The following is a 24251-nucleotide window of genomic DNA, read 5'->3' on the forward strand; positions in this document are numbered from 1 at the left end:
ATATATGTCATCCTCTTTATATTAATTTTATAACACTTTGAAGGATATTAGCTTTCATAGTCATCAAATGAGAATTGCTAAGTTGTTTATATTGTCACAGTTTGAAGATCTAATCTTTATTGGTCGTGCAATAGAGCTAACATATTTTATGCTCTTAGTTATGCCATAATGTAGATTCGATCTTGAAAATTAGCATTTAAGATATTTTAACTTGATGTCCACACAAAATAAAGATTTGAATACTGAGATTAACTTTTAAATATCAGGTAGACACAATTCTAAATGTTAACTTGATTTGTAATAAATATAAATGAATTATAAAAAGGCAGCTTCTGTTAATATAGTTTTTGATTTCTCAGGGAAAGAACAGATTTTTATTTTTTCCATAGTTAAAATTTACACACACTAAGATAAAATCTGATCTCCATGTTGAATCACTCACAAAAATAAGATTGTTCATCTAATACCAGCTTGGAGTTACTTGTGCCACTTTGTGATAAAAACAAAGGAGCACAGCTGCTTCCCCGATTTATCACAAGCCTTTTGGAGCCTTCTAGCCTCCAAGTGAATTCCAAGCATGTAAGTCTCACTTTGGCAAACTGGAAATCTTGGCTCTTCCAACAACTGTAAATGGCTGCTTTCCGATCCTCTTGCTTGGCATGAGTGAAAGCAAACTCAGCTGAGATTAAGAGAGGGGCTTTACAACTTTCACTCCAGCTGATTGTCAGTTATCTCTCTACCCATTGGAGACAAAGACCACAGGACAGCCCTCAGCTTGCAGGAAATTCCCATTTCTTGCTCAAATTTACTTTTCTGTTACTTGAAACCAAAAACTTTGGAGAATTACAATCTTATCAATAAATGCCTTCTCTAAGATACCTTAAGGACTCTGATAATACTCTCTTTGTTATTTGTTAAAAGCAGCCCTTCTTTTAGACCTGATTGAGCTGATCTGAGGTTCTTTCTTCCTTAGGCCCCTTTGAATTTCAGGTACATGTTTATGATCATAAGCCTTAGTACACAGGCTAGAATCCTAGGTGTCTTCCACATCATGCCCTTGTAGTACCCTGTCCTTTTGGTCTAAAGGTGATGAAGTCTGGCTCCAAGATATCTGGCTCCCTGGAAGATGTCGAAGGTTGGAAAAAGCAGAATAGATGATTCCTCATTAGGAAGATACACATATTTGCCTTTCAAGTGGCAGGACTTTCTTTCTGAACCCTTGGGAGAAATCAGAGAGGCTCTTGAATTGGTCTTCTCTGAAGACAACCAAGGAGATGAAGAATGCTTAAGGCATGAGCAAGAGCTCAGAATCAGGATTGAGACTGTCAGATAATGGAAAAGTGGTGTGAGTGCAACGGGAAGCCTAGAACACAGGTGAGACAGGGACATGCATCGTGGCTTATAGGACAGTGGAGTCTCACTAGGGGTCTTCCCAGTTAAAATAGAGAGTTCAGTTTGGTGTTTTGAGAGAGGAGGTGGGGCCAGAGGACAGGTGGCTCCACATCCAAAATGAACGCCAGGAACATTTCTGGCCTAGATTTATATTGTGAGGACAGAAAGAAAGAGAGAAACTAAGATTTGGAAAATGTATTAAAGTATTTTTACATTTTGTTAAGTTTTTTTTTTTTTAATGGTTATTTATTTTGAGACAGAGAAAGAGAATGCATGCAAGTCTAGGGAGAGGCAGAGAGGGAGAGAGGGAGAGAATCCCAAGCAGGCTCTGCACTGTCAGTGCAGAGCCCGATATGGGGCTCATTCTTAAAAACCCTGAGATCATGACCTGAACTGAAGTCAGATGTCGGATGCTGAGCCGACTTAGCCACCCAGGTGCCCCTCATTTTGTTCAGTTTTGAGGGCACCTTTATACATGAAAGCTATGCTAAATTATATATTTCATAAACATGGATCTGAAATTTTTTCTAGGACACAGTTGTAGATGTTGTGATATGGAATATTTGAGATCTGAAATAAAGTGGAAATAAAGTGATCCACTGACCCACTGCTAAAGCTGCATTTCATTAGAAATGGTCTTACTACTTTAAAAAATGATCAGAGCAATGAATTTTTATTTTAAAAATTAAAACATAAAATACATATTAAGAAGAAGGTCAAAAGGGGCGCCTGGGTGGCTCAGTCGGTTGAGCATCCGACTTCGGCTCAGGTCATGATCTCGGGGTGTGTGGGTTCGAGCCCCACGTCGGGCTCTGTGCTGACAGCTCGGAGCCTGGAGTCTGCTTCGGATTCTGTGTCTCCCTCTCTCTCTGCCCCTCTCCCGCTCATGCTCTCTCTCTCTCTCTGTCAAAAATAAATAAACATTAAAAAAATTAAAAAAAAAAAAAAAGAAGAAGGTCAAAGTCACATTTCCTTCCCTCCAATCCCAGTCTCCAGGATCACCACTCTTATTCACACTTTGTTCATACTCTAGAATTTTTCTATGCACATGTAAAAATTGATATACAAATTTATATTTTTCAAAATGAGATCAAACTAGACATATTGTTCTGCATTGTGCTTTTTTCAATTAAAATTTCATGACCTCCTCCCGTGTCATTGCAATTTGGTTTGGCATTCTTTGCAGCAGAACTATATTCCCTAATAGAGATGTAGCATAATTGATTTGCATATGGCTAAATTTAAATTGGTCTTATCAGGTTGTTGGCTCAATGGATTTAGAAAATCTTAATTTTTTTTCTCCCCCAAAGCAACATGCCCACTTTTAGAGAAATATGCGTACATACACACACGTGTGTGTTTAATCAAACATGCATGTATGTTTAAAATGTATAAATTAAACAGTGATAATCTTTTACCCTCTCCACCCCTAACCCTAAAACCCTAAAGTAATCCCTGTTTTACACTTTAACGTGTGCCCTTCCACATTTATGTGTGTGCATGTACTATATATGCACATTCTACAAATTCCTCTGCAATTTTTTTTTAATTTACTATATCATGGACCTCTTTTGTATTAATATGTACAAAATGATCTGTATTATTCTTTTTAGGGCCTGCCACCTATTGTGTTTATGATTATGTCATTATTTAATTAATTAACTAACTCCTGTTGATAGATATTAGGGTTTTCCCAGTTTCTTTTTGTTTGTATGCTCGTGTGAATATCTTTTGAAGTTTTATTTCTAGAAGAGACATCGGTGAGCCAAAGAAAAAGCTAATTAAATTTGGTATGTGAACTCAAAATAGCCCTCCAAAATCAATAGACTTACTGGGTTTTAACTACAACTATTCAGAAGCATAAATATCTAAGTTAATGCATGAATTCATTTGAACATCAGATCATTATGACTTTTTTTGAAGTGTTAAAATTCCTGTGCTCACCTGCCTCCTCCTGGATTATCAAGGCTATTGCTGTCTTGTCAGCTGTCTTATTGCTGCCAAAAAAGGCCCTCAGCAAAGAGATGGGGGTGTAGGAAGGACACTTAATGCTCAGTGTCTTGTAGGGGGCTTTGCAGCTGGAGAGATGTGGCTTTGCATTCCAGCTTTGCCACTTGACAGCTACATGGCTTTGGACAGGTTGCTTATCTTCTGTGAGCGTCAGTTTAGTCTGTAAGATGGACATGATAATAAAATCTACCTCATAGTATCTAAGTATTAATATAGATGTACTTAGTGTCTGGCACAAACTAAGCATTTTGTTATCATTATTTTTTTAAGTTTATTTATTTATTTGGAGAGAGAGTGAGTGAGCAGGGGAGGGGCAGAGAGAGAGGGAGAGGGAGGATCCTAAGCAGGCTCTGCGCTGTCAGCACAAAGCCCAACGCAGGACTCAAGCTCAGGATCCGTGAGATCATAACCTGAGCTGAAATCAAGAGTCAGACGCTTAGCTGACTGAGCCACCCAGGCACCCCTTGTTATCATCATTTTAAACATATACATGTATACATACATAGCATTAAACTGAAAATGTGACTTGTCATATATTAATATGGTGTTCCTAAATACCTATACATGACAAAGGGCTGCTTATTTGTTACTTTTGTCAATTTCTCATTGAATAATTTTGTCTTCAGAATCTTTCATATAATATTCTCTGGAAGTGCTATATTAACATTTTCCAATTTCAAAATAAGCAATAGTAATGAAATAAGACTAAGTTAAAATAATAGATGCATGTAGATTCTCTCTTTTTTATCCTCTTGATTCCAACCATCACTGTGTTGGAAGGGCTACCTGATGTAGGTCCTGCACTGATCCCCCCCATTGGAGCTTGTGTATTTCCAGAGCTAAATGCCTGCTCAGCTGGTCCCTGGGATGGTCCACAGGCACTCCAAATACAGCATGGATAAAACAGAACTCCTCTTCATTCCCCCTAATCCCTGTTCCTCTTCCCCAGCCCAAGTTAATGTCACTAATAATCACTCAGGCAGAAACCGTGACTCATTTTCCTCTTCTGCCCATCTCCCCACCGTCAAAAGAATTACCAAGATTCTTTAATTTGCCGTGTCACCTAAATGTTTTCAAGTCTATCTACTTTCCCTTCTTGCCATCAAGGCCTGATTTCGGTCTTCATCATCTCTCATTTGGACTGTTAAAAAAAATCTTTTTTATTGGATTCCTTGCCCTTATTCTTGTATTTTCTGAAACATCTGACAAGCACATGCCACTCCCCGTTGAAGGCCCTTCACTGGCTCCTCATCACTGTCAGCATGCAGCCCCAGCTCTTCAGTATTAGAAACCAAGCCTTCCTTGACCTAGCACCTGCGTTCTCCAGCCTCATCTCGTGCCTCTACACGTACCTCATATTTTTCACTCTCTGACAACATGAAACTGACAGCCCCGCTCATGCTGTGCTCTCTCTCACCTCCTTACCCTCTTCCCTTCCCTTCTTTGCCTAATTCCCATCGATCCTTTATGACAGCTCATGTGTCATTTCTTCCAGGAAGCTTTCTCCGAGCTAGAGCCCCTAATCCATACTCCCACAGCATCTCCGTATGCCTTTCTCAAAGCTCTTAGCATATTCTATTAAAATATCTAATTAGGGGTCTGTCTCCCCATATGGACTCTAAGCACCTCAAGGGCAAGTATTATTTATTTTCCTCAGCACCCAATCCACTGCCTAGCACACAACAGGAGTTCAGTGAATATATTTTTTTAACTGCATCGTTTTCTTGAAATAAATCAGTGTCCGGAGGTATAATGTAGGAGACAACTTATCAACTTACTAATTGAGCCTCTACAATATTTTAAAAATATTGTGCTAAGATGAATGGGGATTCCAAAAAGTATAAGACCCACACTTCCTATATAGATAGAGAAATAAAATGCGAATGTGAAAAGCTGCTGGAAGTTATGCAGACAAGCAGTTGCAGAGCTCTAAGAAAGTGATTCCAGCAGGTAAGGGTCCCTTCTGCTGTCCAGGGTGATGAAGATGACAGATGACATGGAACTGAATTGGTTGCAGGGTGAGCGAGATCTGGAGAAGCAGAAAGCGGGAAGAGTTGAGCGACAGTGTTCACTCCCTGGTGCTTTCCTATAATGCAGAGTAGGGGATGTTCACAGAGTAGAGGGTTTATTTGGAAGGCACAACAGTAAGAAGAACACCCGGGCCTGGTTTCTCAGGTCTTCTGGCTTCTCCCATCTCAGCACTCAATCCCAAGACTTCCAACAAGATACCTTCTTCTGTTCCTACTCTCTATCACCCACTCACACCCCCAGCTCAACTCAGCAGTAGCTAATAATATTCCTTTGGAGAATAACTACTTTCCTTGAGGCAATCTTTTCTGAAGTTTGAAATCAATTTAAAGTCTACTTTTATTTGGTGTCTTCAAGTACTTTCAAATCTAGGGCTAACACCTAGAGAAAGGGTGAGAAAGACTAACCCATCAAGCCATATGTGAGGGAAAAAGCATATAATACCATATTAAGTTAATTAGCAACTAATTTGTCTCTTTAAGTGCATTAGGAATTCATAAAAGGGAGGTTTTACTGTGAGGGAGAGCAAGCTGGCAAAACTTCACGAAGAATATGGCCTTGAATTTGGCCTTGAAGGATGAGTAGCCCTTGTATAAGCAGATGGAAAGAGAAAGAGGTTCCCTTGCAGTTCAGCAGTACCAGCAGTAGGGGTTACTGTTTGAGACAGTGAAGAGTACTGTGACTGGCACATAAGAGATATATGTAACTGATGAAGGCATTAGCCAGGACTCTGAATGTGCAAGTGACAGCTTTGTTCTTCCATTCCTCATCTCTACTTCTTATACAAAAAAAAAAAAAAAGCAGGGAGAGAGAGAGATGAGCATTTATTTAAAACTAACATGGTAGTTCACACAAGAGAAGAAAGAGCTAAACATTTAAACCTCTGGAAAGATAGGGATTGGAGGATTTCTGGAAACCTGAGCAGCTGAAACTTCGCTTTCTAGTGTATTGCATTATCTGTCGCCTGGGTTCCTCCCCACGAGGTGTTGTCAGACCAGTGGTGATTCCACTCAATAGAGTATGTGCACCCTAGGAGCTTCCTGCTTACGTCCCAACATCTTCCCTTGTACTTCAGTTCAGAAAGTCTCAAGGAAAACCTCTGCTTGGCCAAGGGATCATCAGCTTGTTACCAGAAGGAGGAGAAAAGTGTTAGGCAGACAAAAACTAAGATGCCAAATAAATGGTGGACTGAATGAGTGATGAGATATGTAGCATGAGGAAAGGTTACAGGGTCTTGAAAAACAGTCATTGATGTCTCAATTATACATGGTCTTGTTAAAGTTTGTAGAGCAGCAAAGTAACTAGAGAGAGCCACTGAAAAAATAGAACTTGTCCAGTAATAGATAAGATTACCTGAATGGGGAGAAAGATACAAAGAAACCACCTCGAAGACCATTTTTATCTCGCCTGCCCCTTTTTAGCTCTGCTTTCTCCCTTTGTGTGTCAACTTATCCGTGACTGTTTCTCTCTTTCGCATTCTTCCTACTTGTCCAGGGCTGAGGTTGTCCCTTTCTGCAAAGGGATAAGGAGTTAGTATTTTAGGCTTTGCAGGCTGTACAGCCTGTGTCTCTACTACTCAACTCTGCACTGTGGCACAGGCCAGCCACAGACAATAAATAAGTGAACCAGTGTGGCTGTTTCAATGAAACTTTTTATTTATGGACACCGAAACTTGAATTTCATATAATTTTCACATATCATTAAATACTCTCCTTCTTTTGATTCTTCTCTCATCCATTTACAAAGGGAAAAAGCCAGCTTAGCTCACAGGCCATACCAAGACAGGCTATGGGCCAAATTGTCCACAAACTATAATACAGTGTTCTCTGTTTGAGAACATTGCCTTCTAGTCTCCTACTGCCTTTCTCTTTTTCTACCTACTCCTGCCTTTCTTTCTTTTTCTTCACACCCAGCTGCCAACAACCCTGTACCCAAAAATGCAATGCAAGTTGAATTCGAAAACACTGTGTTTATTGAACAATTTCATTTTTTATTATGATATAAAAATCAAATACATATAAGATTTGCTTGTATATCAAAAAACAAAGTCTAGTTGTTTAATTTTCATGTATTTGTATTCACTTTTTTTTCATTTAGAAAATGTTCCCAGGAAACAAACCCTAACAAGACAATAGAGCCCAGCATTGACCATTTATATCAAAATAGGATGACCATCGACTCCTGATAATTTCTTCAACTAGTTCTTTATCCTTGCATTTTTCTTCACTCTGAATTTTTCTTATATATTGAACCTAATGCTTTTCTTCCTGCCTGAACTTAAATAAAGGGGGATAAATTTATTCTGAAGAGATGGGCATGGCCACAGGAGCTGATGGTGATAGATCTGAGGTATGACTCTTGTTAGTCACCCCTGTCTTGCTTTTAGAGAGCTTACTCTATTCCTCTGGGATGGGTCACCATGAGTCGTATGCTACCTGGTACCTAGTGCATTATAGGCACAAGGGAAATCTTTGGTTGAATTAGCAAGGGAAACCCACTTAAAGGTAGTTTCTGTAGTTCGTAGGTCTTGAGGAAGACTGTAAAAGATGATATCTGCTGCCAAGGTTCTCCAAAGTCCTCTGTGAACTTTGAGGGAAATATGACCTTGCCTCTATGTCTGGATAACTATTTGTCAGGTGAGGGGGGCAGCTAAAAGTGTAAACTTAACCACAAAATTTGCTGTGTGCGGTGCCATCGCACCTGGGAAATGGCATCCCGAAGTCTAGGACCTGCCCTAGTCTGTTAGAGTAACGAGCTCATGACTACAACTTCCTCGGTTGGTACAAGAGATTGCTCTTATCACCGTGGCTATCTCTTTCCATAGTAATTTTAACATACATTCATAAGCATTATAATTTGCCTCTTTGATAAAAAGTGTGAAGAGAACCTTAGTCTTTATTTTTTAGTATAAAAGAGGAAAAGTGTTCAATTTTGAAAGGTTAGAATTTAATTAGAAAATATATTAGGAGGCGCACAGACTCAGCAGGTGCCTTGACTTAAATCCATCTTTTTGATGATGGCATGATTTTTATCCCAGTGCTAAATTTTTAAAATTAGTTTCTAATATGTTATACTAAGAGTCGATAATGTAACATCTCTGTCATGGTATATTCCTTTAAAAACGAAATATCAATTCTCCAATACAACCTTAGACAATAGTAAAAATGAATTGTTAATTTAGTTTAAGGTTTTTCTATTGGTTAATTTTTGGTCATGATAATAGAAAGTAACACATATGGTGAGAGATATAATTAACTGAACTTTAGCAAAATTTGAGGCTAAGAAAGGGATGTTAGGAAGATACTTCATTAATGATGTGCTATTAGCATACAGTACTTAGAATTTAAACCTCATTTCATTACACTAGAAAGGTCTTTTTATTAAGCTGTTCTGTGAGAAGGTCAGCATATCTAAGTATTTATAACTGGGAGTTAAACTAGCCTAAAACAAAAGCCAGCTGAGAAAATATTCAGAAATTTGCCCCGGGTATGGTTCTCAATTTTGGCTGGATTCAAATGTAAGCCATTCTTAGATTAGCATCTTCAACTCCTGGTGGCCACATCAGGAGTCAGATATTCTCTCATGTTCTCAGCCAAAAAAACAAAATAAGAAAGGTAGAAAATAGGAGAGGGCTACAAGCATTATACCCTTGGCATATGAGCAAGAAGTCCGATCCCTTGTTAATGTAATACTGACAGCTTTTGCCAGAGAAGATGGAATGGAGTGTGGGAGAATTTGTTATCATTTAGGAGTACGTTTAGGTATCATCCAGTGGAGCCAGTGTTGGCTAGGGAATAATAAAGGGTAATAATAGAAGCAGTTTCTTTTCAGTTTTTCTCATTGACCCAGAAGAATAGCTTCAAGGTGACTCTATCCTCGTTAGTCGGCTAGGTGATTCTTGATATGGGAAGGAAAGGGATATTTGTTTGTTGTGTGGGCCCCTCCAAAGGGAACAGCAAACCTCTCTCTCATGTGGGAGCTTTTGGTGGGCTGTGAGGCTTTATTTTAAGTGCAGCAATTTTCTCTGTCCATATGTCTACCTGCCTTTAGATCATGAATACTGATCCTGTCAATGGATATAAAATTAAGTGTCACAACTACCTGGGCCCAGAACAGTCAGAGAAAAAAGATATAAAAAATGCAGATGAAGTATATACTAGCAACCCAGTTTTTTATAATAGAATGTTTCAGTTGTCATATACGATTATCTATGCAGTGGCCAGGTAGTGCTCATCTGTGTGTTTGTCTAAGTTCCTGAAAGGATGGAGTATTAGTTATTCCTCAGTTTATTCCCTCACCTTACCCAGGACCTATGTCACAGAAGTCAGGAGGGTTAGCTGTCTGTGTAAATGTTGAGACCTTTATTTTATCACACGGAAAGTGTGAAAAGATTTTAAGGTAGAAGCTAGACTAGACTTATCCTTCTTGCAAGGGAAGTAGAATTTTTAGGGGCTATAGGTTCCCATAGTGGGAGGGATCTATGGGGCCTACTTCTCATAAAGTCAAGCAGACCAAGGCAGAGGGCCTCAAGCTGATCAAGTAGAACCCTAAGGCCTTGAAGGATCTGGGAATCTCCCAAAGCTGTATGCAAAACATTATTTCTATGAACATGGGTGCCTAACTTAGATTCTAAAAAAGGTGATGCCCACACCCACACAAAATCAAAACCTCCATATGTGGGTTTGAAGAACCCACATAGCAAAGAAGCAGTGGAAGGTCTTAGAGTGGGCTCCCATGCAACTTTATGAGTGTTTAAGCTTAGAGATGGTTGAGTCCATTTAATAACAGTAATAAGATCTCTGATATGTTTCTAGTTCTTTCTCCTCTGAACATTTCCTGTTCAAATTGGCATATAGTAATTAATGTGAAACTCATTTAATGTTATTTTACTAAAGAACCATGTTTATGGCAGGGAGAAAAAGCTAAATAAAATGAGTTAAAAGCAGTTGGTTTTGTCTCTGATACTCAACAGTATGTATAATTCTGGTCATTCATTCATGTAGGCACTCTGATGAATAGTGGGAATGCAGTAATGGGGAAAAAGGATCTCTCCCTTGAGAAGATTAAAGTTTCAGGACACGTCTCCCAAACTTATAATTACAATGTGACATAGTAAGTGCTAAAATGAAGGTATGTGTGAGGTAAAATAAGAAAGAGCATGTAGAAAAGGAAAGTAAGTTGGTGTAGGATCTGAGGGCAGGCTTCTCAAAGGAAATGATAATAATATCTAACATTTATACAGGACTTACTACCCCTCAGTTACTGCTCTGAGATGTTAACTCAGTTAAACCTCATGTGCTGTTGAGTCATAGAAAGACTAAATAACTGTCCAAAGTCACATGGCTGGGAGAGGGTAGTGTCAGGATTTGAACCCAGGCCATATGGCTCGTAATTCCACATGTTAGCTACTCCACTCTATTACCTCCTGTACTTCAGGTAGTGGTGCTATGAACAGTATTCCATATAATAAAACATGAGGGAAAAATGGAAGTGGGGAGAGACAGAGAGACCCAGAGGAGTCTAACTTCCAGTTTTTAAGAGTTTAATGTTTTCTGATTTCCAATTCAGATTCATTAACCTTTACAAGAAATTTTTTTTAACTTTTTTTTTGTTGTTGTTGTTTTTAAGTAGGCTTCCCACCCAGCGCAGAGCCCAGCATGGGGTTTCAACTGACAACTCTAACATCACAGCCTGAGCTGAGATCTAGAGTCAAGCTCCTAACCTACTGAGCTACCTGGGCACCCCTTTAAGATTCTATTTTTAAGTAATTTCTACACCCGTCATGGGGCTCGGACTTACAACCTGAGATCAAGAGTCGCATGCTCCACCTACCGAACCAGCCATTTCCCCAGATTCATGAACTTTTATGAGGCTCAGCTTTCCCTATAATTCCTTCTCCATTGTCTCACCATAAAGAAGGGTCCCGATACTTATCTCTGGGGCGTCGAAATTTCCACACATTCAGCTTGTGTTGAGTTGCATTTTCACTTCACTTCAAAGATAAACACTTCACCCTTTCAATCACATATTCAGTCTCTCATCCATTTACTCAGTTCATTTTAAAGTTTTACCCTGTTTTGGGTGGTAATATGGAAGCTTCCTGACGAGATAAGAAATAATGAATTCAGTTTGAAAACTAAGGTGGAAATACTCCTTTCTTAGTTTTATTTCAAATATTTTCTGGGGTGCCTGGGTGGCTCAGTCAGTTAAGGCTCCGAGTTCGGCTCAGGTCATGATCTCACATCGGGCTCTGTGCTGACAGCTCAGAGCCCGGAGCCAGCTTCAGATTCTGCGTCTCCCTCTCTCCCTGCCTTTCCCCCACTCACACTCTGTCTCTAGCTCCTTCAAAAATACATAAACATTAAAAAAAAAATGTTTTCCTACTTGTATATATTTGAAAAATAACTAAAAGTAAAAAAAAATAATAATGCCAAAGCAAAAGGGGAAAATAGCTTAATGCCTGTAGGTTGTCCATGATTTTCCAGGTTCTTATTAGGCTAACATGACAAAGAAGATTCCTTACACACTTGGGGACATAGTGTGTGCATTCTTTCCTTCCCCTGCTGTGTGGCTCCATGGAGGCAGGCGCAGGCGCTCCGGGAGGCACAGTGCTCATTCAGGCTTCTGGAATACGACAGTGTGCTCCAAAGTCCCACCTGCTCTCAGGAAGTGACTTGGGTACTGGGAAAAGTACTGCTTATTATTTGTTCCCATGTGGTCCCTGCTGACTTCTTTTGTAATATTGTTAAAAAGTTTTCTTTACTGAAATAAATATATTCCATTTGGATTATGCCATGAATTTCATCTGCAATAATGAGCCTTCTAGTAGCTTTTGTGTGTTACCTCTTTTTTACATCATTTGTCTGGTGGCACCAAGAATACGCCTCACTGAAAATGGATCCATTTACGGTCAATAATAGAGTGGCTAGTGTTCGTTTTTCTTGGGAAAACTAAAATGTGCTTCTTTTATCCTATTATACTGATCCACCAGCTTCAGATTATCTGATTTTCAAGCTTCTCATTTTCTCCTGTATCTTAATGCTATTATTAACAAGAATTCTGTTGCTAATGGTTTTGAAAAATAATATGTGTTCTTTCAGCAACTACCTGTACTTTTATGGTTTGTCTGATTTAGCTGGACTTTGATAATTAATCCAAATACTCCTTTGTTGTGGATCAAGTGTGAGGAGCCCTAATGTTTCTCAAGATTTGTTTTCAATTTCCTTAATTTTGCTATCAGAGAATGGAGTTAAGATTCTAACTATTAGTCACTAGGTGAAAAACACTTGTAAGTGTAGAGTCTATAGTCTATATTCTTTATGAGTGATATATCCATATATATGTATACTATGATGCATATGTATATATATGTGTGTGTATATATATTTGAAGAGAGAAGAGAGGTTTTTTTATTAATTTTAGAACAATATTTCTATGAATATCTGTGCATATTTTTTCGTGGTGAGATATTTTTCTTAAGTATACTCTTTTTTATTTGTGTATAGTTGGCATACGATGTTACCTAAAGTATATATAATTTATTTTTATTTTTATTTTTTTTAGAGAGAGCGTGCGACCTAGGGAGAAGGGCAGAGGGAAGGAGGGAGGGAGGGAGGGAGAGAGAGAGAGAGAGAGAGAGAGAGAGAGAGAGAGAGAGAAAGTCCAAAGCAGGCTCCATGCTCAGTGTGTAGCCCAACGCAGGGCTGAATCCCACAACCCTGAGAGCATGACTTGAGCTGAAACCAAGAGTCAGACATTCAAAGTCAGACATTCAACCAACTGAGCCACCCAGGAACCCCTAATTTTATTTTTGTTAACACATACAAAAGATCCTATTTTAGAGTCAGTTTTATCAATATGCTCTATCAGGTTCCCAGCTCATAATTGAGTTTATATATATTTTGCACACATTTTCTATTTTAGAAATAATCTTCAAATTTCTTTTGTCTAACTAAATATTAAAAAAAAGTGTATATAATACTGTATTTATTTATGCATGTGTTTATTTATCTATTTATTTATTGACTCAATCTATAGTCATTGTTTTGAAGAATGCATTTCAGGAAGAGGTATAAAATCTTTCCTTGTTCTGAGACAAACCTACCTACTTCTAGGACCTGTGGAATTTCATACATTTATTTTTTTAACCAATTTGTTTGTTTGTTTGTTTGTTTTGTTTTGTTTTGTTTTTAGTGCCCACTTTGTGTAAGAAATTATGCTATGTTCTTGAAATATTATGATGAATACACTGGAAATAATCTTGGGCCTCATGGAAATCATTTCACATTTGTGATGAATGTGCTATAAAACCACAACTATTCTTTGGGTGTTTTCCTAGGAGCATTTCTTTTGCCCAGAGCAGATATGTAAGATATGCTTTTAGAAATTTCCTACCATTGTTCTATATTTCCTCCAGAAATTTTTAAAAAATCAGAAATCAGAAAAAAGGGAACATTTCTCTTTTAAGTCATTGTTTTATGCAATAGCACCTCTTTGGTTGACTTACTAAGACCCAAAATCCCCAGATTTTCTGATATCCAGAGAGTAGTTTTCTACCATAACAGTTTTTAACTAGACTTCATGGACTCCTCAGGCAGTGGTCTCAAACTCCAATAGGTGGAAAACTCAATTGAGACACTTGTTTAACAGGCGTCTGGTGATGGCCAAGGAATATATATGCATTTTTAACAATTCAGGAGGTCCTGGACCACAGTGCCCTGTGAGAGCCATAATGGACTTTAGGTGGTTCTGTTTAAGCGCTGAAACAATGACTACATAGATTTTTTTCTTTTTTCTTTTTTTTTTTTTTTTTTTCAATGAGAGTGTCCATAGGGATTTAGGAGACTTTGATTAGTTTCTCAAAGGGGTCTGCAGAATACTATGATGCTATTAGGAGCAGTAGTTTACAAATGGAAGCAAATACTGGTAAAACCAGTCACAAAGCCAGCAACAAGAACCCTCTGCTAAAGGTCTAACAATTGGAGGAAAGACTACAAGTCAGATATAAATACTCAAGTAGTTCTGTAATCTAAACCAGTGTGCCCTATACAACACTGCTGTTTGAGAACATCCCAAAAGTTAATAGATTTGTTGGTAAGCTGGTGTCTCAAAAAAGTTTGAGAAACATTGTTTTTTTTTTTAATTTACATTATTATAAAAGTAAATAGATTTTAATATGCTAATTTGCATTGTGGGACTCTTTAAGTAGCATTTAGTATGTAGTGATTCCTAAACCTATTTGATCATAGAATCCTTGTAGAATGAGGTTTGAGAAGTGCCCTTTGATGAGGGACAGATATTCATCTGTCAGTGGAGCATATAAAAAACTTTTATCCTAACTCTATCATGAAGAAAAATTTTAATTGTGTTCTAAATACTAAATAATAAGAAAGCAGGGAATCATATTTTAGAAAATTTTTTATTAAAATAATATGGGGGAGGGGGGAAAACCCTCAACATGGACTTATTCATTGTTAGTTAATGGTAAATCAAAGTCTTACCCTAAGATGCAAATGTAACCTTTGTTTATAATATTATTAGGATTTAGAAGAATTTTATATTTTTTAAGAATCATAGAACTCATCCTATAATAAACTGACAATCATTATTTCAGGTATTTTATAGCAGTGATTGGTGGACAGCTAAACATATTTGCCTGTGGATAAGCCTGTATGCCCAAAGTTTCTTGAAAGAAGACAGTCATATAATGTTTAGGAAAAAAATAGATAAAAGGCCAGATTAGTTTAGCAGGGAAGATGAATTGATTGTATTCAGGTAAGATTTTTCTGGGGAGGTGAGTTGGAGGAGAGGACAAACAGAATGGTGAAAGAAAGAGGAAAAAAAGATTAATTGACTGAAAGCAAAAGTAAAAGGGGAAACCCTTTCCTAATTTTGTTGACAGTGAAGAGTCTGAGAAACAGAAAAATATATATGTGTAGGCAAATAGAAATTATGAGCTAAGATGTGATGAGTAGAACTCTAGTCCTGGGAGATATCGTAGGGAAAATAAGACAAGTGTGGGCTATGCTAGTCCATCCTTTGTGTTTAATTTTGCTTTAAATGGACTTCCACAAAATGAATTTATCACAGAATTATTTTTCCATAAATTAAGAACCTTCACAATAGCCCTTGGGAGAACACTGAGCTAATAGTAATAGGAAATAAGGACTACTAATTAATGGACCTCTACCATAATCATTGCTTCTTGGGGACAAAAATGATTAGATTTAGGTCACACATATTTTTCTGTCCTCTTTCACTATGAAGTTGTAAAGATGCATTGAATTGAAAAGCCTTTAGCACTCAATATTGTTAAATTTCTGCAGTACAAGATTATTCTAAATCCAGATCATGAAGGTAAGACCTCTTCATATGGAATCCTCAGGCCCTACATAATTTTTTTTCATGTTTATTTATTTTTGAGAGAGAGAGAGAGAGAGAGAGAGAGAGAACCAAGCAGGGGAGGGGCAGAGAGACAGGGAGACATAGAATCCAAAGCAGGCTCCAGGCTCTGAGCTGTCAGCACAGAGCCTGACCCAGGGCTTGAACCCATGAATCATGAAATCATGACCTGAGCCAAAGTCAGACGATTAGCCAACTGAGCCTCCCAGGTGCCCCAACCTTACATAATTTTTAAACAAGTAGCACTGTTAGGTTAGAGGGTTTTGACCCCAAAGATGTTTTAGGAAGGTGTGTGTTTCTTTGCTTACTTTATAAACACAATACTGTAATGAGAATGGAGCTACACAAAGCCTTCTTATTTTTCTAGCTAAACTATTAAAGAATGAAGAAGAATTCTTCAAGTCTGAAAATTTGGCTTATATTTAGTTCCAAAGGAACACCTTTAAGATTTAGAAGGTTAAACCAGACCCTTCAACCACATGAGCAAAGCCTAAAAGAAATGAAACAGGCAAAATGAGAGTCAAGCAACAGCTAATGATTCACAGTATATTTATTCTCTTTTCTTTTCATTTTTGGGTCATGATTTTCATGGTAGAATCTTAGTTATATGCTGATCATCCATGTTTGTGTTCTCTGGCATGCCTGTGGGTGAATGACAGGTGTGAGCAGGGCTGTTTAGAGGTAGACTTTAATGTATGTGGGCCTAATATCAATTTAGAGATGAAATAGTTTTTGTAGGCACTTGTGGGTTTTTTTGGGTTTTTTTTAAAGCGTTGCTTTACTCTTCAAGAACAGGACTAAATTCCACTGTTTAAGTTGACTGACAGGGTCTCTCTCAAATTATCCGCAGAGGTACCATGACATTTTTGGTCCTCAGTGAAAACCTCTATCATACGGTTACAAGTCTGATGCCAGCGTTTTAAAATTTAACTGAAATGAAGTGGATTACCCATTAAATTGTCACATGTTTGGAACCCTCCTTTTAGATCCATGTGATGAAGGTAAACTTTTTCACATGGAATCACCAGGCCTTACAGTATTTCTAAGAGACTTCCCACGTGTTTTCTCACCAAAGGGATTGTATGCTTACCTTACAAGAGTGCAGATTTTTCAATTTGTTATTAAGCCTCAAGATAGTTCTTAAATGCCATGTATGTTTTAAGAAGTGTCATTAATAAAGAAGAATTCTTTAAATCTTTGAAAACTTCGTCCACAGTGTCATTTGGTGAGGTTAGTTCTATTCTCCATATCCTTGAAGTTTAAGATATTTTTCTGTATTCAGATGGTAGTGTGATGTAATTACAAAAGTAGAAAACACTAATTATAAAAGGGAAAAATCAATCTTTATTTATTTTAAGTTGTTTTGTTCTTATGAAAGCAATAGATATCACAATTACTTAGACTGAAGTTATTTTTAAACATGATTTCATGAATTATGTAGTCTAGATTTAACAATTAGGTTGCTTCTTTTTAATGATATAGGAGGAATCCTTCTAAGGTCTTGAAAACTCCTTTTATCTTGTCACTTTTTATTTTAAGTTAAATTTTTATTTTAATTTCATACTTACAAAAATTATCCAGATTCATCAAATGTTAATAATTTACCACATTTCCACCTTTGCATTCACTGTCTCTGAAAACTTTTTTTTTTTCCTGAACTGAGAATAAATTACAGATATTTGTCCTTGTATACTTCACTATATTTCTTAAAAACAAGGGCATTCTCTTTCATAATCACAGTATAGTTATCCATATCAGAAAATTAACAATCATGAAATAAGAGCATCAGATTGTAGACCTTACTCACATTTTACCAAATTATCCCAATAATGTTCTTTGTAAAAAAAAAAAAATAAAATAAAATAAAACACTGATCATGTATTGATTTCTGTTGTCATGTCTTTTTAAACTCCTTTTGACTAGAACATTTCCTAGTCTCTGTGTTTCATGACATACCACTTTTAAAGAGTACAGACCAGCTGTTTTCTACACTTTCTGTCAATTTGGATTTGTGATGTTCCCTTGTGACTAGATTCAAGTTGTGACAGACTTAAAAAAATAAAATTGTATAAGATATGATTTTACAACAAATCACCTTCCTGTTTATAACTCTGAGAATCAGTATAATTATTTAGTTGTCATATTTGTATCAAACAGAATACTCATCCCCAGTTTCCCTAAAGAAAAGACTCCTTTAGGAGATTTTATATGCATTTTTTTTTTTTTAATTTTTAGAGAGAGAGAACACAAACGTGAAGGTGGCAGAGGGAGAGACAGAATCTTAAAAGATAAGTGCAGAGCCCAGTGCAAGGCTCAATCCCATGACCCTGGGGTCATGACCTGAGCCAAAATCAAGAGTTGGACGTTCAACTGACTGAGCCCCCCAGGCGCTCCTATATTCATTTTTTAATAACAAACTTGGTTTACTTATTGAACTTGTTAGTTTTGATGGTTTATGGAAACACATAGATTGTTTCAGTATTTACTGAGAAAACAAATAAAATGTACAAATAGATCTTCTCTTTCACAGTTACACCCGAATGTTCACAGAAAGGAAGAAACTTTTTCCTCTCCATAAATGAACTCAAATTCTTAGCACAGCTCGTAAAATCCTTTTTGAAGCTGGAAGAAAATGTTGAAGAATTATTGGGAGAAATATTTATATCACTCAAGACACCCAGAAATCCTTCAGGTAACATGCTCCTTTGTTTAAATTTGTAAATCAATTCTTCTCTCTGTTTTCACTTCATGCCACTAAATCTATACCATTACTTGAAAAAAAAATGCATGATAGAATCCTTTAAATAAATATTAAATATAATACACACCGTAGAATTATATTTTCATCCTTTATATGTGGCAAACTCCATAATTCTAATTAACAAAGCATTGGAGGTCAATCTGGATAATGATCTTTAGATAAAATCAGATTTTTTTTTTTAATTCAGAGAAACACAGCCTAGCCTATGGAAAAAACAAGCATAGTGGGTGATGTAGTATCTCCTCTTCTTAGCTGCCAGATGACTTTAGGCAAGATAGTTCATTTTTTTAGACCTCTGTTTTCTCATCCTCAAAATGATGGTGTAGGACTAAACTAACTTTCTCTCTCTCTCTCTCTCTTTTGTTATTACTACATGCTTCAGATCTCATTATGTTATGTAGGGTTGTGGGAATTCAATGATCTAGTGTTATGTATTTAAAAGAATGTCTAGTAGGTCACAATCAGTAAATGAGAGCTGTTATAAAAGTAATAATAATTATATAATGTTTTAAGTTTAGTCTTCACAAAATCCTTTTGAGGCAAACTATGCCATGTATGTTGAAATAATGTTTCTAGATTTCAAAATCTAGATAGTTAAAATATGTTCCCTGTGTTCCTATCTGTACTTCCAAATATTTTCATCTGTATCAGAATAAACCATACAAAGTTCTCTTTTGCATGATACCATATATCATGTTAAGGACAATTAATAGAGCTTGTGGCTGCGTTTGCAAAATGATGTGAGAAAACCAGATGATTAACAATCAATCAGAAGATTTCAAAACCCAATTTCTTAGTAAGAAATTACATATAATTTAATATATGTATTAAAGTTTAATATGTTTAATATGTTTACTTTTCCATTTCTTTAGTTAATTTGCCTGGGTGAATAATATTGGGAAAGTTATAGGGTCTAAGTTTCTTTCGTTTTAAGCATAGCTTATACTTCTATGTGTCAGATTACATTTAAGTAGCACTATGAAATTATAAAGTAAAGTAGATCATTTTTTCAAGTTTGGAGATAATTTGAAGAAAAATGGAGGTGGATGTCAGGTTTCTAAAAGCTATTAAAAAGTCTAATAGGAAAATAATAAAAATATAAAGACAGAAAATATGAAAATTAAAAGACAGAATGGAAAAGTAGATTTAATTAGGAGATAATATGAACCCTAGCGGGTCTTCTAGATTTAACTGACTGGGTCAGAGAAAGATCTGAGTGGATAAATATGACATCCTAATTTTTTAGTGACAAGTTGGTGCCTCAAGCAGTTGACAGTTGATGTTGGTACTCATCCACCATGGTTGGCTATGATTTTGCATCTCTCATCCACATCTCTAGCAGATCTTTTCTGAAGTGTGAATCAAGAAATAGAGTGGACTCCAACACATATAGCCTCTTACCTCTTTGGACTCATATTGGTCCAACACTAGGCTCTAGAGAAATTAGGTGGATTTTAAGAACTTTATTCCTTTAAAGAGCAGCATAAATTCAAAATCAAAATTGTATTAGAGAAGTATTATGAAGATAGAAAACTTAATGGCTAATGATTGAGGCAGAGGTTTGACATACTGATTTCAGAATAAAAGGAGAAAAGGAAAAGCTGGTCCAACTTATTTAGATTAAGACCAAGAAATGTTGAGACTTGCAAATGCTATATATTTGAGAGAAATAGTTATCATTAAAGAGTAAAATCAACAGAGAAAACATATAATTATGCTACATATACTGCCTTACCCAAATTTGTCATATAAGCAGCATGGCAGATAAAAGTAACTCAAGTTCACATTAATAAGAATGCATTGCATTATAGAAACACAGTTGTGGGTTATTCAACGTAGTATGTGGAAGGTGTTTTGAAGGACAGGTATAAGAAATATCTTAAGTACTAGACTATCCCCTTGTGATATATGCGTTCTTCATTGTTGAAATTCATGTTTTTTAAAACAAAGCTAAGATTGATTTAATCTGACATAACTTTATATAAATGGCTCCCTGAAAAGAGTGATCTTGAGGGAAATTGTCAAGAAAAACTTAAATGTTTTATTCAGTACAGCCAAGTTAATCAATTCTTATCAAAAGCATAGTTTTTTTTTTAAATCAGGAAGGAAAAGATTCCTTGAAATGGATGATTAAAGAAACCAAATGCATCTTAAGTTATCCTGATAGTTAATGTTTTGCTTGGAAATCTTGTGTGGGAGGGAATAGCGAAAAAAAAAAAAAAAAGATCAAGTCATTTGGTTTCCTGTGTATTTCTTTTGATTGGAGCATATTTTGCTAATAAAGATCTTGGAAAGAGTTGCCTACTATGTCCATGTAACCAAAACAATGTGATGAAAGTGAGGGTTTGTTTTTTTTTTTCTTATTGTCCAGATGTTTTAAAAATATCCAGGTGCTTAACATCACACAGAGAAAATATAAAGATGATTAAATATTTTACTTTTTACTTTGATGTTTACCATTATATCATCAATTTAGCTAAATTGGCCATGCTCTTAGTAATTTGAATATGATACAATAGATTTTGTAGAGACATAAGCATTTTCAGAGAAAAAAAAGATATTTAGTTATTATATTTATTTGGTTTTTTTGTTTCGTTTTGTTTTTTCGTCACGACTTGATGGTTTTCTGTTTTGGTCATTTCAGTAAATGATAGCACATTATTTGACTGTAATGGTGCCTTACTGTATTTCTTTTAGTTGATCGTGTCTTCTGGAGTGGCCTCAGGTTTGATTTATGGGGCACTTCTAATGCTCCTTTGGAATAAAGTTGTTCTTCGGGCAGTTCCTCAAATTTTCCAAAGGTGGCATCTGAGATTTATCTAAACCAGGAGGTTTCTTGGCCCTCATTTTTCTTTAGCCCCAGCAATGACAAAGAGCAATGGCTGCTTCAATTGGATGTAAGAAGAACACTTAGGGTTTGTCTCAGAAGAATCAAAGATTTCAGATCTTCTGAAAGATTGTTTGTACTCTTAGGGGGTCTTAAGAGGGGTCAAATGGCTTCTAAGAGTTCCTTAGCTAGATGGTTAAGGGATTGTATTAGGGAGGCGTATGTAGTTAAGGTAAAGAGGCTCCTAGGGTTTGTAAAGCTCATTACACTAGGACTTTAGCTGTTTCTTGGGCAGAGAGGTCGAAGGCTTCCACATTGGAAATTTGCAAGGTGGCCACCTGGGCTTCTCTTCATACTTTTTCATAGTATTATCTCTTGGATGTAGTCTCTTCCACAGATTCAGCTTTTGGTGGGAGGTTGCTTGTGAGCCAGAAAAGAACAGTGAAGAAAAGAAAGACTTGTAGTTCCCACTTAGAGCTGCCAACAAGGCAAGTTGCTTTGTAGTGCACACAATGGGAGCCTATGAAGACCAATTTGGGTGTGAAAGTGGATGTCACAGGGAAGTACTGCCAACCTCTACTCTCTATGAAAGAAAGCGACAGTGTGGAAACTAACCAGAAATGTAAAATGAACCACAGCGAACTCTTTAGGGAGAGACTGTTACGCAGCTGGCATTCCTGTGACCCTCTGCACTCTACTGAGGTCCTTAATCTGGGCATCCTCTTAAGGAAACCAGTGTTGACTGTATATAAATAACTATGTTTTAGAGTGATGAGCCAAAAATGATCTACTTTTCTAGACAATGCTAGTAAGTGAATAGAATTTTCAATATATATTTAAATAGGTAAAATACTTTGCACATGTTCACAGAGCTCATAAAGTTTGACAGTGCCAAATTTTGATGTTGACCATTTGGAATTTCAAGTGAATGCAAAGATGCCATAATTCACTAAAACCGTAAGATATCTTATTAGTCTAGAATCGGTCCTACTAATACTGCCTTAAAATGATACCCTTTGCTCTTTATATAGGATTAGATTTAATTTTTTTTTTTTTAATTTTGGGGGGAAAGATTGTATCCTAAAAGTTAACATAACAGCTTCATAATTCATTTTCTGTCTTACTGTAGAATTGCTTACCAGCAACAGAAGTCTTGGGAAGCTTATCTTTTTTTATTCATCTTGAAAATAGGCAAATGGTTTGTATAAACATCAAGACATATTACTTTGAGTGAATAAGCATAATGTATTTGGAAGTGAAAAGACAAATATAAGATAATTAACTTTTTTTGTAAGTCTTAAATGATAGCTGCACAATGGCAGATAGTTATCTCCAGAAATAGATCTGCAAAGCTTGTACTTTGAACTAGTGTTATTTTTCCAGAGTAAGTATCTTTTTAAATTAGCTGGCTTTATGAGCTATCTGTAGAAAAGTAAGGTGACGTTAAGAATCTAAGCATTGTCCCTTCACGTCATTAACAATTTTATCTTTATTATGTCTTCTTCTTTAAAATTTGTTTTGAATAGTAGTCCATGCATATAGGAAAACTTTTAAGAAGACAAAAGAGTAGACTGTAAATGAAGTCTTTTTCCACTCTCCTTGTGTAGTTTTCCTTTTTAGGGACAACTACTATTCACCAAGTTAAAATAACACGGAATCTTGTCATACGATGCAGAGCTGCTTTTTTATTAACAGTTATATAGAAAGACCTCATTCTTTCTAATAGCTGAATAATTTTCCATTGGTGCATGTACCATAATTTCACCAGTTCCTAACTGATGAGCATGTAGGGTTCTTTTTTCCTCTCCGTTTGCTACCACAGACAATGACACAGCAGATTTCCTTGAAACTATGTCTTATATGAGCACATACGTATCTGGCAGTATACTTCTGAAGTGAAGTTGCCAAGTAAAAAGTTATGGTAGTTAAGAGGATAAGAAGACAAGCCATAGACTGAGAAAAATGTTTGCAAAACACATCTCTGGTAAAGGACTTGTATCTTAAATATGCAAAGAACTCTTAAAATTCAACAAGAAAACAACAACAACAACCAAAAAAACCAAAAAACAAAAAACCTCAATTTAAAAAAAGAGTAAACGATCTGAACAGACTCCTTACCAAAGAAGATATACAGATGGGAAATAAGCATATGAAAACATGCTCAACATCATATGTCATCAGGAAAATGGAAAGTGAAACAAAGAGATACCACTACATACTTGTTAGAATGGCTAAAATCTAAAACACTAACACCACCAAATTCTTACAAAGACGTGAAGCCACAGGAACTCTCACTCACTGCTGATGAGAATGTAAAATAGTATAGCCTCTTTAGAAGATGATTTCATTGCATCTTATAAAGCTAAACACTGTCTTTTATGACCCAGTAATCACATTCCCAGGTATTTATGCAAATGAATTAAAAACTTATGTTCACATAAAAACCATCATGTGTGTGTTTTTAGCAGCTTTATTCATAACTGCCAAACCTTGGAAGTAACCAAGATGTCCTTTAGTAGATGAATGCATAAACAAATTGTGGTGCATCCAGAAAATGAAATATTATTCAGTGATAAAAACAAATGAGATATCAAGCCACAAAAATACATGGAGGACTCTTAAATGCATACTGCTAAATGAGAGAAGCCGATCTGAAAAGACTACATACTATATGATTCCAATTTAATGAACTTCTGGAAAAAACAAAAGTATAGAGATGATAAAGAGCAGTGCTTTTCAAGGCAAGGGAAGAGAGGGATAGCGGTGACTAGATGGAGCACAGGAGACTCCTAGAACAGTGAAATTATTCTATATGATACAGTAATGGTGGAC

The 24251-nt window shown here is 36.4% G+C and overlaps 1 protein-coding gene and 1 non-coding gene across 5 annotated transcripts in view; both read left to right on the forward strand.

The window, feature by feature from the left end:
- KIAA0825 (KIAA0825 ortholog) overlaps window positions 1-24251 on the forward strand; it is a 386168-nt gene that overhangs the window by 83500 nt on the left and 278417 nt on the right. For all 4 annotated transcript variants that reach the window (XM_060637682.3, XM_060637680.3, XM_060637684.3 and 1 more), the window contains one exon: window positions 18362-18523. In XM_060637682.3, the coding sequence (XP_060493665.2) occupies window positions 18362-18523 (162 nt within the window). The remainder of the gene's footprint in view (window positions 1-18361; window positions 18524-24251) is intronic.
- On the forward strand, window positions 2120-2204 carry TRNAR-UCG (transfer RNA arginine (anticodon UCG)). Its single transcript is given in 2 exon segments — window positions 2120-2156; window positions 2170-2204. It is a non-coding gene; the product is annotated as a tRNA-Arg (tRNA).

This window comes from Panthera onca, chromosome A1 (genome assembly GCF_046562875.1).
Source record: "Panthera onca isolate mPanOnc1 chromosome A1, mPanOnc1 haplotype 2, whole genome shotgun sequence".
Classification (NCBI taxonomy): Eukaryota; Metazoa; Chordata; class Mammalia; order Carnivora; family Felidae; genus Panthera; species Panthera onca.